General features: G+C 44.9%; 3 protein-coding genes across 3 annotated transcripts; all 3 read right to left on the reverse strand.

The window, feature by feature from the left end:
- Positions 1–410: 410 nt before the first annotated feature.
- LOC127772366 (uncharacterized protein C57A10.07) lies at positions 411–2,903 on the reverse strand. Its single transcript, XM_052298401.1, has 3 exons — positions 1,963–2,903; positions 1,243–1,367; positions 411–1,094 (listed from the first exon to the last, which is right to left on the reverse strand). The coding sequence occupies exons 1-3, from the start codon at positions 2,540–2,542 to the stop codon at positions 774–776; spliced, it is 1,026 nt and encodes a 341-aa protein (XP_052154361.1). The 5' UTR covers positions 2,543–2,903; the 3' UTR covers positions 411–773.
- Positions 2,904–5,800: 2,897 nt separating this feature from the next.
- On the reverse strand, positions 5,801–10,632 carry LOC127769372 (uncharacterized). The gene is made up of 4 exons (XM_052294924.1): positions 8,854–10,632; positions 7,534–7,714; positions 7,255–7,453; positions 5,801–6,252 (listed from the first exon to the last, which is right to left on the reverse strand). Exons 1-4 carry the CDS (start codon positions 10,483–10,485, stop codon positions 6,135–6,137), a joined length of 2,130 nt encoding a protein of 709 aa, XP_052150884.1. The 5' UTR covers positions 10,486–10,632; the 3' UTR covers positions 5,801–6,134.
- Positions 10,633–17,810: 7,178 nt separating this feature from the next.
- On the reverse strand, positions 17,811–19,804 carry LOC127771977 (uncharacterized). Its single transcript, XM_052297939.1, has one exon. The coding sequence runs from the start codon at positions 19,643–19,645 to the stop codon at positions 17,921–17,923; it is 1,725 nt and encodes a 574-aa protein (XP_052153899.1). The 5' UTR covers positions 19,646–19,804; the 3' UTR covers positions 17,811–17,920.
- Between the last annotated feature and the right edge of the window lie 539 nt (positions 19,805–20,343).

The following is a 20,343-nucleotide window of genomic DNA, read 5'->3' on the forward strand; positions in this document are numbered from 1 at the left end:
ACCGCTATTAAGTACAAGACATACTTGTGAAATGTTCAGCATGACATCTTGGCCAACTCTCACCGAAACATGTCTGTTAATATGCATTCTGGAGCCAAAGTTTAGGGAGAGTTTGTTCTAAACTAAGTCAGACATGAGTTCCTTAACAAAGCTGGATACAGTAGAAGTCAGTCATCGACACAAAACATCCAAATATGACCTAGTAATTGCAGCTGTTCTAATTTCTAAAATGAAATCAGACCTGACTGAATTAACCTTAAGTACAGGGTCTGAAAATCAAATTGATGCTCAATAGAAGTATGCAACACATCAAGGGGAAAGGAATCTCTCGCCTCGTATGGCACAGAAATTTACCCTACAATAGCAGATGCAAATTGTTCTATACTGAAGAACAGTTTATCACAAACAAATTGTTTCTTTCTCCAAGTACAGAACAGCTCTGACCAGCATATATATATACCATGGTAATAACAGTTTACAATGTCCAGTAGATTGAGAACATTTATCTTTAAAAAAAAAACAGAGAGAGAACATTGTTTTCACTAATAATTTCAAGTTTCCTAGTACAGAGATGCCAAATCACACTGAAAAAACATATATTTGATCATGTGATATACACCGTTACAAAAAAACAATCTCACTAATGTAAATGTTGTCTTAGTCAGGATTCAGGAAGAATACATCACATTTCACAAGTAGCTATTTTGTCAGTTCAGACTTCAGAGCGAGGCAATGAAACAAGGTTGTATAGTCCAAGGTTCGTATCCTTCGAGCTATTGGGTCCAAGGAAGCTGCCCAGGGTAAGGCACCAGACCACAGTATGAGAACAGACCCTTCAGCTCAGGGCAACCATTCGGATATGGAATGGCACGGTGAAATGGATCCCTCTTAAGCCTCTTCATATGAAGAGAACCTAAGCATCCATAAGGATCTTCCTGGAACTGAGATCTAACAGCGGCTTCACCCTTGACAGCAGACTCCCTTGCGGTCAGTGTAGCAGGGGTACCTAAGAAGAAGAATCTCCCTTCAGGGAATCCAAGAGCAGATCTGTGCAATTGCGCAAACCTTTCCTCCTTAAAATCATAGCTTACAACCTAAGAAAAGAAATGTTGAGATGCAGATTAGTGAATGGCATCAATAAGTTTGAAATACATAATCCAGCCAACAGGGTTACTAATTGCATAATGATAAATCCTAATAGGAGGTTTTGATAACAAAGTATAGCAAGACAAGAAATCTTACAGTTATATTTTGCGGGTAACTTCCAGTGAGTTCTCTAAAACGGCAAACGCTAAATAGGAGGTTTTCAAAACTATCACGTGCATGCTCCTCGGTGAGTGCCCGTCTCCTTACATTTTCATCATTTCCTGTGCATATACAAGCAAACTATAAGTAGTTTACAGAGGATAGTCATCAAGTCGTCTAGTCACCAGTGATAGCAAATTCAATTTGATGTTAATATTACTACACTCCAATAAGTAAATACCATCAACTTCAGAGATCATTTACTTATATGAGCATATATATATTCATTATCCATCTTCCTGAGATACTATACTCATACACTGAAACTTTATTTTTATCATAACCAGAGAATTCTAAGTTTCAAGGAATTGCTCAGTGACCTGCAGAAAATATGAATAAACTATTTCCTTTTTTATTTCCCACTCCCAAAGCATTAGCACGACATTTCTTAGTTAAGGCTTATATATATGTTCCCACGCATATGTGCCTAAACATAAATGTAAGTCCTTTACTCCTTGAAAAGAATTATACTTGTTTTGCTCTTTTTCAGAGCAACTGAGAATTTAGTGGTTAGAACTGACATCTAATTGTACATCTAACAATGCTATGATTAGACTAAGCAAAAGAACAATTGGCAATGCAGTTTCAAATTCCAGTGTGTCAATAAAACTAGTAGCGCTGTGACCCGATGAAAACCATTAAAGCAGCCAAACTCACCAAACCAGCCTTTCGAATCCGCAATAGCCCAGTAGCTCTGAGCCTCGCTCCTCGGCCCTGCATCTTTCCTCGTCTCCCCGCCGCTGAACAGCAGAAGCGCCTTCTCATCCCTCGCCGCGATACCCACGCCTTCCTTGATATGCGCCAAGAACGTGGCCGCCTGACCGGGGTGCTTCTGGTACGGCTCCAAGAACCAAGAGTCCTCGCGATCAATCTTCCCGCAGCTCTCGCTCGTGTAAACCGAATGCCCGGCCACCATCACAAGGTTGCGGAGCTCCGGGAGCGGATACTCCCCGACCTCACCCGAAGAACCCCTCATCATCCTGAACCGGGTCTCGTACACCGACAGGAGGATCAGCACGCTCAGACCGAAGGACAGCAGGATGAAGGCGACCGCGACGGGGTGCGCCTCGTAGAAGTACCGGATCTTCATCAGCGTGGAGGTGAGCAAACCGGGGTGGTCGTGGTTCTTGGGCTTGCGTGAGCCCTTGCGGGCGATCCCGGACTCGAGATCGAAGTCCGCCCTAGGGTAGCGGAACGACTTGGGGCTCCCGCCCGGACCGAATCCCTGGCTGTTCATCGCGCCCCACCGGCTCGATCCGAGTCTTCCTCCCGATCCAGGTCTCGCCGGCGCATGAAGCGGCGCCGGAGCGAGGGAGGGAGGGGGAGAGAGGGCTAGGAGGCAGGAATGGGGTATACCTCCGGTTCGATTCGAGCCGAGATGCTCGCCGGCCGGGCGCGCGAGGGCGGGGGCGCGCACAGCGGGGAAGGGAAGGCTAGTGTCGTGAAGGAGAAGAGGCCGTCGGCGCGGCGCCTCGCCGCCGAGTTCGCCGGCCGCGCGCGCGAGGGACGAAGCTGGCGATCCCTGCGTCCGCCGGATGGGAAGGGGAGAGGAGAGGAGAGAGGAGGGGGGGATTGGATTGGTGCGGTAATTTGGCCTGCGTTAGTGTTTTTTTTTTTAATAGGGAATTTGGCCTGCGTTAGTTACACAAGAGAGGATTTGGCACTCAATTTGACACTGCGTGCAAATTGTCTTTCAGAATTTACCACCAACCGTGTAAATTGTTTTAATCCTTTTGTTTCAAAATATATGTGATTAAGATTCTTAGGAATGTGAACTTATCAATTTATTGGTATCTTGAATAATGATAGTGTATGTTTGGATTGAAACCAAATCATCGGTGATGCCCATGAACAATTTGACAATAATGTAGAACTTTATTATCTGTATCATCAATATTTGGTTTTATATTAGTAGCAATTCAAATATGTAGTATGCATCTCTACCCTATCAAATAATTGGTAGTAGCAAAACATACCAAAAATTTGGTGTTACCAAAGATTTGATAGGGCACATAACCAAACAACCCCTTTAGTACTAGTTTGTATTGCTCTCTCCCATTTATGCCCTACTCAATATCACCATCTTAAATCTGCCAAAAAAAACAAGTCATTGTTGAACCCTCTGAATCGAGCGTAATAGCTCATCTTTCACATCCAGTAGCCCCGATATCCAGGAGTGAAGACCCATGAACGCCACCATTCAACGACAAGCTAGACACCATGAGCTAGCATTCCACAATCGTGTCATTGTGCCTGGTCTACATAGGTAGCAACCCTGTCTCCACGGTCGTGTCATTCTGTAGGATTGGTGACAAGAGAATTAGGGAAATCTCAAACCAAAATGAATTAGGAGGGGTATTTGCAACAAATCATTTTATATAGGGGAACCTCAAACTCATTGTGACGTGAGCTGGTTTTTGCAATTTTCTTAAGAAAAATTAAGATTATGCCATGGTTAAAAGTGGGTTTCCTCAAATACCATTTCACACACGAACTCCATTAAATTGCCACTCTCAAACAGTTCGTTAGCGCAGAATACTATATCGGACGAAAATTCATTTGTATCCCAACTTCTCTCCCAACACGAGTGTGCTCTTTGTTGGTGATGAAGGAACAGAAGAAGCTTGCTATGCTCGCCTTTCCTCCAATCCAATGCCGCCGTAGACGCGTGACTTATTGATTCTTTATTATCACTTTTGCCAACGAAGCATATTGGCGTGTAAAGTCTTTTTAGCCCCTCCTTCTATTCCCTTCCTCCCGCGTCCTTCTTGGCGTGGCATGCCTCGAAGTCAACAAGCTCCTCACAAGCATTGCTGCAAACCTATAACAATACGCAGCAACAGGGAGAGGAAGACAAGCAAACCTCCATCACGCGGTGGCCTCAGTCTCCACCACCGGTGGCTTCTCTCCGATAAGCGCAGATTTTGTCTCCCCAATTAAGTGTCCCGGGCGCGTCGCCACTCCTCCGGTTGCTGCTTAACTCAGCTGTCGGGGAGGATTGGGCGCTCTTTCCGTTCGAGCTTCGACGGTGATGAGAGGAAGGAGAGAGTGGTAAAAGAGAGTTTTTACGTCCCCGGACATGTTAGAGCATGTGCAACGTTGGGTTTAGAGGGGTTCCATAGGAGAGAGAAATGGATAGGACCGACTCTATACACTACAGAGATCTTTACCAGTCGTCCCAACGTAGCACCAGGCACCATCTGTAGTGCCCGGTTCAAAAGGAGATAAAGTACATCTGGGCCCATCTGTCAGTTGCCTACCGTTCAATTCTTTGTATTTAAATCGTGGTGGCCCCCACCATAGTACCTTTGCATGTTCTAGAACTCATACATTGCAGACACATTCACAAGCTACTATGCTCTCCGTGGGACCCACCCAAAGGACCTGCTTCAAAATTACACACTGGCCATGCTCTTAGGTCCTCCTCGGATGGCTAAATGCTTTGGTTGATCAGCCATTTAAGCAAAATAAGCTAATTGGCTGATCAGCCAAAGCATTTGGCCATCCGATGAGGCCCGTTAGCAAGCCTAGCTGTCATGTTACATTGGCGAAAATAGCAAAGAATTAAAAAGTTTCCTCTCTCTAGTGACAGAAAAAAACATTTTGAAGCATATTCACCTCATTGCTTCTCCCTTTCTCTTGGTGCATCGCTCTTGCGCCGCATTCGCATAGCGTGTATGGTTCATGGATAGATCACTGCATGGGCGCAAGCCGCGCAACACCATGACCTTTTTTGAACTGTCTCCTATCGCCGGGGAGGTCGGCTGTGGGCTTCCTGTTGAGGAAGAATGTGGTGGGGGCTCCAGCAACAAAAGGCTGAAGGGAGGGGGAAAACGTCTGTTCATGTCGAATGAGAAAAGAAATTGAGGAAAATAAGTAAAAGAGGAAAAAAAAAAGAGGGGAGAATGGCGCGACCTTAACAATTCGCAAGCTCGGGAACAAATTCTACAAGTCATGCAAATTACTCCCTTTCTCCAAACATACGACACATATGTCGTGCTGTACGGGAAAAAAGTAAGTACATTCGAAAACGAATCCAAGAGCATTAATTTTGTGTCATAAGAATTATAATTATATCATAATAGATTGGATGACATATCCGGTGAAAACGAGCTAAGTACTGAAAACTCATGAAAATCATATCTAAAAGTTTTGCAAATTCATAAAAAAATATCAGAGATAGATATAAATATAAAATACATTCTCACCAAATCTTAAATTCAAACTTAACTTTATTTAGGTGTAACAAAAAAGACAAATTTTAGTTAATAGTATCAGGACACTGTTTACCTGAAATTTGTCATTTTTGTTTCTCTCAAATGAGAAGTTAAGTTTGGACTTAAGATTTGATGAGAATGTATTTTATATCTACACCTATCTCTAATAATTTCTTCATGAATTTATAAAACTTTTAGGTATGATTTTCATGAATTTTCATCGCTTAGCTTGTTTTCAAGGATATTTTCCCAATAGATTGGTTGTTAATCAAAGCCTTTTTCTAATGAAATAAAATATGCCTTACATATATTTTTTATGGATATCAAAAGTTTGTAAAGTATGATAATTGAGTGTTAAATTGGATGTCAAAAGAAGGGAGTCATATTTCACAGGTTCCACCGATCCTGTGCCAGAAAGGCCCATCAGAGCCACATGCAAGTGTCAGATTCTCAATCTTTCTCCACTTTAAAAGGCTACACAGGCCACTATAACTACTACACAGGAAGGTTTGGCTCAAATCCAATGGACAAAGCCCTGATGCTAAGGTTTTTTCATTACTTAAGGTTCTTCACCATTCATACATCAGATTAGATTAGGTGCACTTTGGGATATCAGACAGAGGTATCAAAACCACCTGACTTGCGCCTCTTCCATTCATAAGCTGCTTTTATTATATTCGGTGCCATGCCAACTTCATCAGCAACCAAACCATCAGTAAGCTTATCAAACCTAAAAAGGCACACATTACATCAGCCTTAATTTATTTGAACTGCAAATATGTACACAAAATAGGAAAAAGTTTGAAATACCCCTGATCTACCGCGATTGATCAAATTACCCCCTAAACTCGAATACTAGAGATTTTATACCCTGAACTATGCAAACCAGACAAATAACCCCTAGTTCAATCCAGAGTTGTTTTTGGTTATACAAGGTAGCCCAGTTAGTTTTTTTTTTTTAAAAAAAAGTCGATGGGCTCCACATGTCATACTCTCCCCTCTCACCTCTCTTTCATCGCCACCTTCACGCGAGCTCCGACTCCACCACTGCTGCCGATGCCTCCAATGCCCTCTCTGAGGAGAACTCGAGCTTCGTCACCGGTCCATCCTTGAGCGAGCTCCAACGCTACCGGCAGCCACGCCCCCAGCTTGAGCTTCCACCCTCCAAGTTACCACCGCCCAACAGCCACATCCACCCCCACCCATGGCTTCTAGCTACCTCTGCCGCCGTCCGCTGTGTAGCCCGAAGAGGGAGCTCCTCCGCCTCGCCACTGTGCAGCGTTGCCTCTTGGAGGCTGTCAGACACCGCGGTCACCAGCTTATGGAGAGTCTGCCACCTCCTCCCTGCTCGGTTCGGTGAGAGAGAGAGAGAGAGAGAGAGAGAGAGAGGTGAGGGGAGGGAGAAGAGAGACAGAGGATGGGGATTGAAGAAGAGAGGGATAGAGTAGAGAGATAGAGAGGGTGAGAAACTGACAGGTGAGGCCCACTGATTTAAAAATAAAAAGAATTGTTGTCTGGACTGCCCCGTAAAACCAAAACCACCCCGGATTGAGCCGGGGGTTATTTGTCCGGTTTTCATAGTTGACGGTGTAAAATGTCTAATATTCGAGTTCGAAGGATAATTTGATCGACCACGTAGTTCGGGGGTGGGGGGGGGGGGTTAATTAGAGCCTTTTCCCACGAAATATAATGCAAACACAGACGGCAAGTAGCAATGGAAAAAAGACCATACCTAGCACTGGAGTGTTCCTTTGGAGGCATTGGTCTTTTCCTCATAACCTTGCTTAACGTCTTGCTTTGCACCAAATTGACATCCCCAACATCACCAAAACTAACTTCCTTATCAAGCCATTCCTTGAGCAGGATTGACACTTCCTCTTGCAACTCAGATGCACTGTTCTGGAAATAATCAAACGCCCTTTGAAACACAGCTGCATCAAAATATAGGAAAGTTATTTTCAGTTATCCAAATCACAAAATGCACAATGATAATCTTTAATTCAATGGGTACCTCGGGACCTTTGGACCTGCTCATTCCTGCTTTTCTCACATCCATTACTCGAGCCAGCTGAAGCTTCAAAATCAGCATAGCTGATCCAAACTTTCAAATGCTTTGTTTTATCAAGCAATCTCTCATACAGTTCCCTTGTCCTACGAAGTTCATTCTCATTTTTTTCAAAATTCAGGTATTCCTGCAATTCATAGAGAAACGGTTGCCAAATTAAAGGAATGCTATGAACCAACTAAAGAAATACAAATTAAGTCCAACTAGAAGAAAGTTTGGCAATTTTAAAAACACACATGTAACGATGTAATAAGTTAGACCATATTAAACAACTTCCTGATCAAGGTCAGCAGCATAGCAGATCAAACTAGAATGCACATGGATGGGAAATTTACAGAGTAATCAAATGGTCTATGAGTACCTAAGATTTTTTGGACAGGCACAAAATGGAAAAGAAATGAACATGCTAGACCAACATTAATGGACTGTAGAATGTTAGCCTCAAAAACACAACAAATGGTAGGACCTGGCAAACTATTGTTGTAAAGAAGAAATGAAACTCTGAAACATGCAATATTCTTCTTGGAAAAATGATTAGATTAGTACTCCCACTTCTATAAACTCCTCGGCATGGCAGAATCAACAAGGCAGATTGATTATCTAGTATATTAAACAGGCATTGAACTAAACATTACATATGCTGACATCTAGTTTATGATTTTCATGTATCAGAAATGTCCGTGATGTATTTAGAACGTAATCCAGTGGATCATACATGACAGTCACTACAGGAGACAGATGTACGATGCATTTTAAGGATAGTGAACAAACTAGGGAATTATGAATGTTCAAGCAGGACATCTAGTCTCTTAGTTTTCTTGCATCATATGGAAAGAAAAAGAAGTCTTCCATAATTACTTGAAAAAAAAATCAATGGTTACAGATTATAGGTTTATCCCTGTTTCATAAAAAAGAAGATTTCCAATTTACGATGAAAAATATTATAACCTCATAATAAAGCAAAAGATCAGCTATCAATCATAGTAAAAAGAAAAGTATATTTAACACATCAACGCATAGAAAACTACATGTGCGCATAAGAAATAGCATATCCTACCATCCTAGTAAGTGAGTAGCACATAATCAGACAACTGACTTTCAATTCTAATGATACTGTATCCAAGAAAGAAGAGCGCAAATCAAAGATGGTATGTTCCAGCATGATTTATACTACTATCTTTTGAGATAATCAAGTACATAAACTTCACCAAAGCACTGCATAAATGTTTTAAAGAATACTGCATAAAAGGACAAAAGCAGGAATACCTTCCATAGAAGCTCTGGTGTATCCAGTCTAGGCTGAGCTACAGCAAGCCCAAAAATGGACCGGACACGATCAGTCTCCCGGAGGTTCTTCTCCATTTCAGTGTATTTCAACCAGGCATAGCAATTAGCCGGATCCCATGCAATGTACTTCTCATACAAAATCCTGCAGCGATCAATATTGCCCAATTTCATCTCAAACTCAATGTACTTCTTAAAGATCTTCCCCTTTGGAGCAATTCCAATCGCATTCCCCATTATCTGCCGGGCAGACTTGAGATTCTTCTGCCGAATTTCGAAATTGGCAGCCATAACCCAAACCTTAGCAAAAGTGAATTTCCTGTGTGGGATTAACTTGAGACACTTGCTGTAAACAGATCTTGCCTTTTCAAGCTCATCTGCATCAATTTCCTCAAATAATGCCCACATTATCCAAATATATACATAGCGTTTCCAGTATCGCTTCTCCTCTGCAGGTGGAATATTGGATACAGCCCTTTCATAAACCTCCCTGATCTTGTCCTTGTTACCCAGGCTCTCCTCTAGTCTTATGTAGTCAAACCAACCATCATAATCCAGCGGATTATTGGTGACCTCATCCTCATACAGAAGCCGCTTCTTCATCATCAGTGTGTCCTCGATGCTGTTCTGATCCCCAAACATCTTCTCAAACGTCAGGTAGTTGCTGTAGAGCTCCTTGGTGTTGCCCATTGGCAGCCGGTCAAAACCAAACCTGTATATAGCCCGCGCTCGGTCCACCTCTTTGTGGGCTTGCTCAAAGTTGGCGAAGGACAGAAGAAGCAACTCTGCGTCCTTGTCCTCAGGGTCGAACACATCAACAGCTTGCTCATACACCTGCCGCGCCTTGCAAAACTCGCCATGCTGCGCCTCGAACTTGGCGTACTGGAGAAAGTCGCTGGCCCGCGGCTGCTCCCGCACGAGCCGCTCGTAGATGTCGCGGGCGCGCGCGACCTCGCCGTGCCGGAGCTCAAACTTGGCGAAGGATTTCCAGGCAACCGCGGTAGCGCGCTGAGCTGTACCGCGGGCCCAGTGGGTCCAGCGCTCGAACACCTGGCGGGCGTTGGCGACGGCGCCAAGCAGTTCTTCCATGTGGATGTACTTGTACCAGAGCTGGTCGACGAGCGGGAGGACGGCCACCGCGCGATCCCACACGTTGCGGGCGTGCTTGACGGAGCGGTTGCGCATCTCGAACTCGGCGTAGCTGAGCCACAGGGTGTGATCGCGGTGCGCGGCGGCGTCCAGGGCGCGCTCGAAGACCGAGCGGGCGCGGGCCATGTCGCGCTGGGACTCCTCCCAGCGGGCGTACCTGAGCCACACGGACGGCGAGGCGGCGCGACGGACCATGTCCTCGAACTCCTTGCGCTTGCGTAGCCGGTGCTCCGAAAGCTCCTCGGAGTCGACGACCTTCCGCTTCGGCGGCCGGAGCTCCGCCCCCCGCTGATCCCGGGCCTCCCGCAGGATCTGCTCGGCGGTGATCTGCACCGCGGAGGGACGCTTGTTCTTCACCCGAGCGGCGCCGGGGACCCTGAGAGCGGACGGCGGCGCCGGGCGGGAGGGTTTGGAAGGGCCTAGAAGCATCGAACTCCGCGGAGGCGGAGCACACGTGATATCCATTGATGGACTGGGTGGGTGGGATGACGGGGCCGAATCGAAGGGAGCTTGAAGGGGCCGGAATCAGATGGAGGATTTGGAGCAGAAATTATTTTCGAAAATGTCGAGACGGGGAAGAAGATGTGAAGGAAGAAGGGGTTTGAGAGTTTAGGAAGTCCCACACCCACACACAAGACACAACTGGGGGGTTCTCTCTAGTAACTGACACGCGGGCCCGGACACTGTGAGGCATATCCTGATGAGAAATGACACAATGGAAAATTGGAGACGGTGATGAACTCATGAATACTACGTCCAAAAAAAAATATAAGCATTTCTAACTTTAACAAACACATATCACATTGATCAATGATATTTAGAACAAGTTGTTTTAAATAAAATATAGTTTATAATAGTTTGTTTAGTAATAAATCTAGTAACACCATACCTACATGATTGATCTTGTTTAATTAGAGGGAGCTGTCGACAATTTTTTAGGCCAAAAACATTCGAATTTTCCAACCACATATCGGCTCCACACCAGTACAAACCACGCAAACCACCGTTTAGAGCAGGCAGGCCCGCTAAGAACACTAGACAGGCCCGTTTTGAGGAACCGAATAAAACTGGCCTGCTACAAAGGCCCAACCAAACAGCAAAAACACACGGAACTGCTAAACTGAGGTCAGTAGATTCAGAGTGCACTTGCATCAGCAAAAAAAACATGCAGTTAAAGTTTTGTACTTTCTAGCATCAAAATTAAACATCAAAAAGCATTATGTACTTGCTAGCAGAAGAACATACATACAGTTAGAATACCATGCAACATACCATCCTTCCTTCTCTTTATGCATGATCCTATAAGAAAAAATATTTGCAAAGCTAATTTTATACACTATAGCTAGTAAGTACTCTGTAACTATCATGTAACTGCTCTGTAACTATCATGTAACTACTTTGTAAGTGTTGTGTAACTAGATTATAAATTGCATGCATCTATAAGGAAAAATATTTGCAAAGCTAATTTACCTTTTAAGTACGATGTAACTGTCTTGTAACTACTATGTAAGTGTGATGTAACTAGATTATAAACTAAGCTAATTACTATGTAACTGCTCTTTATAAAAAAAAAAATCGGCGAGGAAGGCCTCCGCCTGAGCATCGACGCCACGGAGACCTCTCTGGAAAGAATAGAACGAGAGATGCAGCAAATCAGCAATCATTGCTCAAAATTGGGAACAACACCAGTAACAGGCTGACACCGATCGAGTAGACCCAACAAAACGAAGCGGGTTCGGATCTGATACAGAAAGAACGCATCACTGATCTTAATGCAGATCAAACGGCCAAAAAATCGAAAGTTTTAGGCCACAAAAGCTGTTGACAGCTCGCTAGCAAATCCGTTTATTTATTTATTAGATCGTCCGATGCGGTAAATTTTCATAGGTAGGTTTTGATGAGTAATTTTCTTTTGCGATTACAAGCCGAGTGTTCGTGCATGGTAACGGAATCAAAGTAATTTATGTAAAACCTACAAATAAAAACCCAAATAAACAACTTATGTGGATGTTACAACTGTTGTTTAATGCTACTAGTTATCCGTGCAATGCACGTTTTGGCATTATATACACTATAATAATAAATACGACTCTTTTTTATGCAACACTCCATATAAATTTTTCATGTAAAAATTGAGTTTTATAGAACATAGTGGGATGATAATTTGAATGATCTCTACAAAAACTTGCACCGTCTATTTCTAGAGTGACAATATAATATGCAATGCACCATCCACCTTTATTAACAAAAATTCCAAATCTCCATATGAGTGCCCCCGAGGACAAAAAGATAACTACACAGAAATATTTCATAGTAAAAAAAAAGAAACAACTTTGAAGTATATCTGGCCGAGAGTCACTATGCTCACTGTTTCTGTGAGATTGCTAGCATCTCCAGCTGGTAAAAAAATACCATCAGCTAGCATATCATTATCTCATTTGTAGAATTGCATTACAGAGAGTAATACTATAATCCATGATTAGTAATCCTATGGCGGTAGACCTCAAACAGATAAAAATAACCAATGAACTTTAATGACTCACATGAGATAGTTGGTGGTTTGTCTAAGAAGAGCACTTTTTGAATATATCATAGATAATGTATATAATATCTATTGTAATATACATAATGACGCCAATTATTAATCCATTCGAGCCAGTAATTAAAAGAAAGGCATACCCTATCAATTGTCGTCAACAGTCCACTTTCCTGGTCTCTCAGCGCCACCATATCCTTGACAAGATGAAAAAAAAGAAAAGAATAATCCCCAAATATAGCACAGTGATGTATGCGTACTTCATATAAATTTTGCTCAAAATAAAGAGAGAAACATGAAGCAACTTTTCATTGCACTGATGACATAGGGTAGTTTGTGAGCATAATGTATGGCCTCAACTATTAAATTCATACTCACATATGGAGAGCAATCAGAAAAAAGGAAATTTCAGAGAATAATTTCGAAACAGTGCAAGTCCATATATGTTCGCAGGTCGTTTGGAGATGGAAACCCATATATGTTCTCAGAAGTTTAACGATGGGCCATGGAGAAAGGAACTCGTCTGGGCTAGAGCAATTACTACATGGGCCCTGTTTAATTCCCACGTTCCCAAAAACTGTTCATGGGCCACCGACCGTTCGATCTGGGTCTAGCCCAGGCCGAATTCTTCCCAGCCCAGCCATGCGCTCCTGCCCCAGCCGCGTCGTGCCGTCGCGTCCTGGTTTTTCGCCGCATCCCGCGGCTTTCCGCGCGCCGCTCCCATGCGACGCATCCATCCCGCGTCGCGCTCGCGCCACACCCGTGCCCGCACCGTGCTCGCGCATGCACCGCGCCGCTTCCGTGCCCCACGCCGCGCGTGTGCCGTTCGCCAGCCACACCACTGTCCATCCGCTCCCGCGTCGCACTGCACCGTGCCGCTCCCGTGTACCGCGCCACACCAAAGCCACCGCGAATCACGTTCCCCTCGAGGAAACACGGCGCCGCGCGTCTCTTCGCCCATCCTCTCGCCGTCCCGTCCCGGACTTCCTTGGACGCGCGTCTCCGTCGCCGCGTCATATCTACCGCGTAGACCGGCAACAACTAGCCCTTCGCCATCACACGCCGCCTCGCCACCGACGGATAACGGCCGCCACGTCGCCCCATCGTCACTACGCCGCGCCGCGTCCGCTGGTTAAAAATCGCGCCCTCCTCGCAGCCTAGCCGCGAGCCCTGCATCCCTAGCGTCGCCGTCCAATCCTGCATTAACCCCGGCCGCTGCACCCCGAATCCCCGCGGCCAAGCAATCCGCGACGCTAGCCCAGCATCTAGCTCGGCCGCCCATGTCCTGGCCTGCGCCGTCGTCGCATCGCCACAACCACGCCGCGTCAGCCTCCGTCGCCTAGGCAGTAGCTGCAATCAATTGCGCCAGCTCAAGCCATCCATCGATATTATCCTCCACGCCCATCCGCCAAGCCCTCCTACTCCTATCAAAACCATGTCACACTCCCTTAACCGAAGCAAAAACACCACGTCGAGCACCTTGTGTGCATAATCTTACCGCCACTAGAGACCGCTATCGTGGGGCCAATCAATGGGCGTCGAGTTCCCGGAGTTCAGAAGCCCTAACTCGCCAAGAAATAGGATCGGGGGCTGCTGTGACACCGGGCGCATTTCGTCGAACACCTGCGAGCGCGTCGTCCTCGACGTCCTCTACTTCCTTGCCGCCTCACCACCGCGCTGCCGAGCTTCGTTGTCCCACTGTATCTCGGTAATCGCTAGCTCTTGTAGACTCTCCTAGTACCATAGAAGCTGGCGCCTCCATCAATTTCGGCGAATAGCGCCCATAGCCATTCCGACCCGAGCTCCATTGCTCCGCCGTCAAGCTTACCCTGGACATGCCATCCCGAAGCTCCTCTCACCCACCTTATTAGCAAAATCGAACCCCTAGCAGCTCGGTATTTTCCTCAATTCACTAAATTGGCTGGAGTCCCCGACTATCGCCAAAGCCCCGAACCTCCTCGAGCTCGGCCATGGCGTTGACATGCCGCAACGCTCGCCCCTGCTCCGCCTTGCACCGCCGCAGGTGGAGGGTCGCCGAAGCTTCGCCGCATCTCTCCTGGCCGCCGCCGAGCCGTCCTCGCGCCGTCCCGGCTGCGCTCAGCCGCGCCCTGCGCGCTGCCCCTCGCTCTGGCGAGAGGTTGAAGATGACCCAGCCCGTGTCACTGACAGCCCAGGCCCACCTCCTATTTTCTCTAGCAAAAATAATTCGGTGGAAAAGTAAATAAAAACCTAGTCCCACATGTCAATCACTGTAAGTTGTGGATAATGTTTCGGAATTAAAATAATTCATTATGAACAGTACTGTTTTACAAATATTGGAATTAATTCAAAAATTGAATCTTCAAACGAGCATAACTTACTCATTTTAGCTCCGATTCGAGTGAAACGAGAACCTAAATTCATCAGCTTTCCAATGGCATATAATTCATTATTTAATAAAATGTATTTTATAATTATAGAAATAATTAATATCAAATGATTAAATAATGGTTAACCTAAAAATGTGCTAATAAATATAAATGGATATTGTACAATAAACTACTCCTAGGTAGAAGAATATTTATCTCCAACATGTTTTATAACTGTGGGAACCATGTAAACTAAATAGTAGATGTATTGGTTCAAATTAATTAAAGCCTATGACTATTTCATTGTTTATCTATGACCATAAATATAATTATACCCATGACTTCCAAATTATATAAATGAAGTTTAGCCTTATAAGTTTGCAGCTAAAATATGAATACACATAGATCATTCAATAGCTTGTTTATGAGTTATGACGAATAAAAACAGAACTAGTGTGATTAAATCACCTATACGAAATTAATTAATATCATGTCTCATGGAGTAGTATATTTTTAAGTTGGTAATCAATCCTTAAGTTAATAAACAGTAACCAACTCATGGACCCACGGAATTAAATTTAAAAATATACTGTTGATTTGTTTTTTTCTTAAAAATATTCGGGATGTAAAAATTTTGATAGAAATATACCGCCGGACTCGCGTAACCATTGCACGAGAATGACGTGGGAGTGACAACGCATGCGGTATCGCGCAACGAAAGCGCGAGACCGCGCGGTCTGGCACGATGAAAGCGCGAGGCCGCGCGGTCTCGCACGATAAAATCGCGAGGCTGTGCGATCTCGCGGGAAGAAAGCGCGAGACCGAACACGGTCTCGCGTTACCAGCGCGCGATACCGAATGGCTGGCCGGATTCAAAATGTTTAATTACACTGATTATCGATTAATTAATTATTAATTAATCACTAATCAAGATAATTAATTACTAATTATTATTAATTAATTAATTCCTAATTGAGTAATTATCCACTGACTGACTGCCGCTCTCGCTCATTGCTTGTGCGAGACCGCACGGTCTTGTGTTTTCATCGCGCGAGACAGCGCGGTCGCGCTTTCGTCACGTGATACCGCGCGGTCTTGCGCCGTTATTGTGCGAGACCGTCCGCATCGTCACGTCCACGTCATTCTCGCGCAACGGTTGCGCGAGATCGACGGTATATTTCTGTCAAATCTTTTACATCCTGAATATTTTTTGAGAAAAAAAGCAAATCAACAGTATATTTTTAAATTTAATTCCCACTTAGATCACCTATATTGTATAGCTTGTAGTAAATTGCACATATTCAGTAAATGATCCCGTACTAACATATTTTTTGAACTCACATATAGTACATTTATTTAACTTGTACAGTATAAATCAGTAACCTGACTTATTCCATATACCAAACTAAGGCGTATATGCCAAATACGAATATTAGATAAACGCTAATTATAAATCTTGACCTCAAGTAATTTTTGTTCAACTATAACTTAGGATGGTTTATTATAAAACTATGCAATGAGATAACCTTAACTGCAATATTATTAACCGTACCAATTTAATATACAGAACACGGATAATAATCAGAGTAAAATCCGTATATATACATCATGTGAAGAATTCAAATAATAACTCTATAGATAGAATAATAATATAGATGATTCGTTGTGATGATTTAATTATCGTAGACCTATCCAATACCAGAACCATACTTTAGCCTTGAGTATATGACCATTTTATTTAAATAGAAGCATGTACAGTCATATAATCCTTCCATAGCTTAATAGATAGATCAAACCACAAATTAGTGAAATGTGTATGTCATTTATATTATGTTGGTTAGCTCTAAATAAACCACCATGACAAATAGAAAATTAAGAAACCTTAGCCCCTTAGCATGTTAGAATCCATTAGCAAGCACGATTAGTATGAGCAACCCTAGGTATATTCCTAACACTTATATTTTGTTTGCACATACATGATTGTTGTTTGAATGTTGGTTTTTATCGCACATTATAGAATTTGTGTATCGGTTAGTCGTGAGGCAACGTATGCAGCTTCCAGGAGGCGATGGTTGATCAAGTATTATTAAGAATAAGGACTATCTTGAGTAACGCAAGTCATCACCTTTTCTTTGAGCATGTTTATCCCAATTATGAACTTACTTTGTTTAGAAATAAAATTGCATGTAATGATGAATATTCTACTTGTTATCGTGACATGCCTTTGACTATTGTTTACTTTATTCCCTTGTACCCTTAATTGCGTATGAGTCCTTAGTCACTTATAACAAATCCTTAGTTATGCTGCATTAGTTGCATACTACTTCATACTTTATCAAATGCTATATGCTTGGGCAGTTACCTTAGGAAAGGTAATTGATATACGGCATGTGAAAACATGAGCGCCACATTGCCATTGATGAAATGATTTATGAAAAAAAAAACCTGAACTAAACAAATGTTTTCGATTGGGTAAGCTCACCAATGACATCAATGAGTGGCAAACAAAAGAGTGGTACAAGATGCAACAGATGGTAAGAAATTATGGGTTAAAATGAAAACATTAGATATGACCGGGTCGAAAATAACACTTATGCCTTGAGAGGAAATGAAGAGAATTGAGAGGGAATAATTTCACACCACAATAAATATGAAATAAATCCTCCTCATTCTCCGGAGGGATTAAACGAATAAGACCTTGAGGTAAGGAGTCTAAACTCTAAAGTGTAATTCACTCTTAAATTAATGAGATGTGCTCTCTGTTGAAAAAGAAAAACCTCTTGGCTTAAGGTCCCGTGACGTAGTAACTCCAAATATGGCGCTCCGTAAAAGGAACAATAAATCATGTGTGGTAGTAAAGATTTAGAGACTTTATTCACATATAATGGACAGTTACATGTCTTTTTTCTCCCGATGAGGGCGTTACACGTTACTCGCATTGAATAAAAAGGACAGCGTTAAAATTAAAGCATATATGCTAATTAATCTTTGTGTTTAGATAATGATGCTAACTAATCTAAGAATTCGTTGCCTGCACTTTCTGCATCTTCCAATTATAAGCAGCTTCCAATATCGCCATAGACCTCTTTCTTTTAATCCCCTTTGTCGCTATGTGCTGCACGGAAGCAACGTCACCGAGAACGCCGAAACTTGTTTCCTTCTCCAACCATGCCTCCAGAAGAGCCCTTGGCACCTCTGATTCAGTAGTCGCACTACTGAAGTGGTCAAACGCCCTCTGGAATATGGCTCTGCACCTTCGCACCTGCTCCACCTGGCAGCTGGCATCGCCCAGTCCAGCTTCAAACTCAGCGTAGCTGATCCAGACCTTGAGATGCTTTGTCCTGCCGAGCAACTCCTCGTAGAGTTGCCTTGTTCTTTCGAAGTCGTTCTCGTCCATTTCAAACTGCAACAACGCCGTCCATACAAGCTCCGGTGTATCCAGTGCTGGCTGAGAAACCGCGAGCTCATAAATCGACCTGACACGATCGGTCTCGTGGAGGCTCTTCTCCATCTCAGCGTATTTCAACCAGGCGTAGCAATTTGATGGATCCCATTCGATGAACTTCTCGTACAGAATCCTACAGCGATCGATGTTGCCCAGCTGCATCTCGAACTCAATGTACTTCCTGAAGATCTTCCCCTTGGGAGCAATACCAATCGCATTCCCCAGAATCTGCCGAGCTGACTTGAGATTCTTCTGCCGAATCTCGAACTGGGCCGCCATGAGCCAAACCTTAGCAAACGTGAATTTTTTGTGTGGGATTACCTTGAGGCAGTCCCGGTAAACAGCCCTTGTCCGTTGAATGTTTTGTGCGTCAATCTCTTCGAACATTGCACGCATTATCCAGATATATATGTAGCGTTTCCAGTATCGCTTCTCCTCCGCGGGTGGAACATTGGTGACAGCTCTCTCGTAAATCTCCCTGATCCTGTCCTTGTTACCCATGCTCTCCTCCAGCCTTAGGTAATCGAACCAAGAATCGTAGTCCAGCGGATTGCTAGTCACCTCATCCTCGTATAAAATCCTCTTCTTCGTCATGACTGTGTCCTCGATGTCCTTATGATCCCCGAACATCTTCTCAAACGTCAGGTAGTTGCTGTAGAGCTCCAGCCGGTCAAAACCAAACTTGTATATAGCCCGCGCTCGGTCCACCTCTTTGCTGGCTTGCTCAAAGTTGGCGAAGGAGAGGAGAAGCAGCTCTGCGTCCTCGTCCTCGGGGTCGAGGACTTCCATGGCTTGCTCGTACACCCGGCGCGCCATGGAAACCTCGCCGTGCTTCGTCTCGAACTTGGCGTACTGGACGAACGCGCTGGGCCGCGGCTGCTCCCGCACGAATCGCTCGAAGATGCCGCGGGCGCGTTCGACCTCGCCGTACCGGAGCTCGAATTTGACGAAGGATTTCCAGGCGACCGTGCCGGGGAGCCACGCGGTCCAGCGCTCGAACACCTGGCGGGCGTTGGCGACGGCGCCGAGCAGCTCTTCCATGTGGATGTACTTGTACCAGAGCTGGTCGACGCGCGGGAGCACGGACACCGCGCGGTCCCACAGGTTCCGGGCGTGGTTGGCAAAGCCATTCCGCATCTCGAGCTCGGCATAGCTAATCCACAGGGTGTGATCGCGGTGCGCGGCGGCGTCCAGGGCGCGCTCGAAGACCGAGCGGGCGCGGGCCATGTCGCGCTGGGACTCCTCCCAGCGGGCGTACCTGACCCACGCGGACCGCGAGGCGGCGCGACGGACCATGTCCTCGAATCCCTTGCGCCTGCGGAGGCGGTACTCAGAAAGCTCATCGCAGTCGGCGAGCTCCTGCTTGGGCGGTCGGAACTCGGCGCCCCGTTGATCCCGGGCCTCCCGCAGGATCTGCTCGGCGGTGATCTGGACCGCGGACGGGCTCTTGTTCTTCACCCGACCTGCGCCACCGCGGCCACCGAAAGCACTGGTCGTCATCGCCATTGCAGTTTGCAAGAACAGGTTCCTCTGTTCCGGCGGAGAAGCTAGGCGCTTGGCGGTACCGACCTTGCAATCTTGGATGGCTCCTATATAAGGCTATCTCGTCCGATTTCGTTCCGATTTCGGACTCGATGCATAGTCGGAGTCGGTGATTTGGGCCTTTGTTCGGCCCAGGTTATCCTCTGTTTTTTTTAACCTTCCCATTCTTTTATTACTTTTTCGGTTTTGCGTTATCCTCTGTTTCCTTTGGGCGCCAATCTCTACAAGTGAAATGTAAATCTCAAACAACCACCTCATAAGGTCCACGTAAGCTAAAAATCTAGCACCATCCGATGAAGGACAAACTAAAGAGTAAGCCGTTGCATCATTTCATAAGAAACAGTAACAACTAGGGAGTTCCAGAGTTTTCCATCATGTGCCTGTTCGGCTGCCTGTATGCGGTGGCTGCAGCTGCGGCTGCGGCTGCGACTACGCTATTTGTGTGCGGTACT

This window comes from Oryza glaberrima, chromosome 4 (assembly GCF_000147395.1).
Source record: "Oryza glaberrima chromosome 4, OglaRS2, whole genome shotgun sequence".
NCBI lineage: Eukaryota > Viridiplantae > Streptophyta > Magnoliopsida > Poales > Poaceae > Oryza > Oryza glaberrima.

Excerpts from the sequence above, each read along its gene's own strand:
- LOC127769372 (XM_052294924.1), bottom strand. The coding sequence starts at position 10,485 with ATGGATATCACGTGTGCTCCGCCTCCGCGGAGTTCGATGCTTCTAGGC. Across the intron at positions 7,715-8,853 it reads CACCAGAGCTTCTATGGAAG|GAATACCTGAATTTTGAAAA; the intron begins GTATTCCTGCTT and ends TATGAATTGCAG. Across the intron at positions 7,454-7,533 it reads GCAGGTCCAAAGGTCCCGAG|CTGTGTTTCAAAGGGCGTTT; the intron begins GTACCCATTGAA and ends ATTTTGATGCAG.
- LOC127771977 (XM_052297939.1), bottom strand. The coding sequence starts at position 19,645 with ATGGTCCGTCGCGCCGCCTCGCGGTCCGCGTGGGTCAGGTACGCCCGC.
- LOC127772366 (XM_052298401.1), bottom strand. The coding sequence starts at position 2,542 with ATGAACAGCCAGGGATTCGGTCCGGGCGGGAGCCCCAAGTCGTTCCGC. Across the intron at positions 1,368-1,962 it reads GGATTCGAAAGGCTGGTTTG|GAAATGATGAAAATGTAAGG; the intron begins GTGAGTTTGGCT and ends GTATATGCACAG. Across the intron at positions 1,095-1,242 it reads GTTACCCGCAAAATATAACT|GTTGTAAGCTATGATTTTAA; the intron begins GTAAGATTTCTT and ends TTCTTTTCTTAG.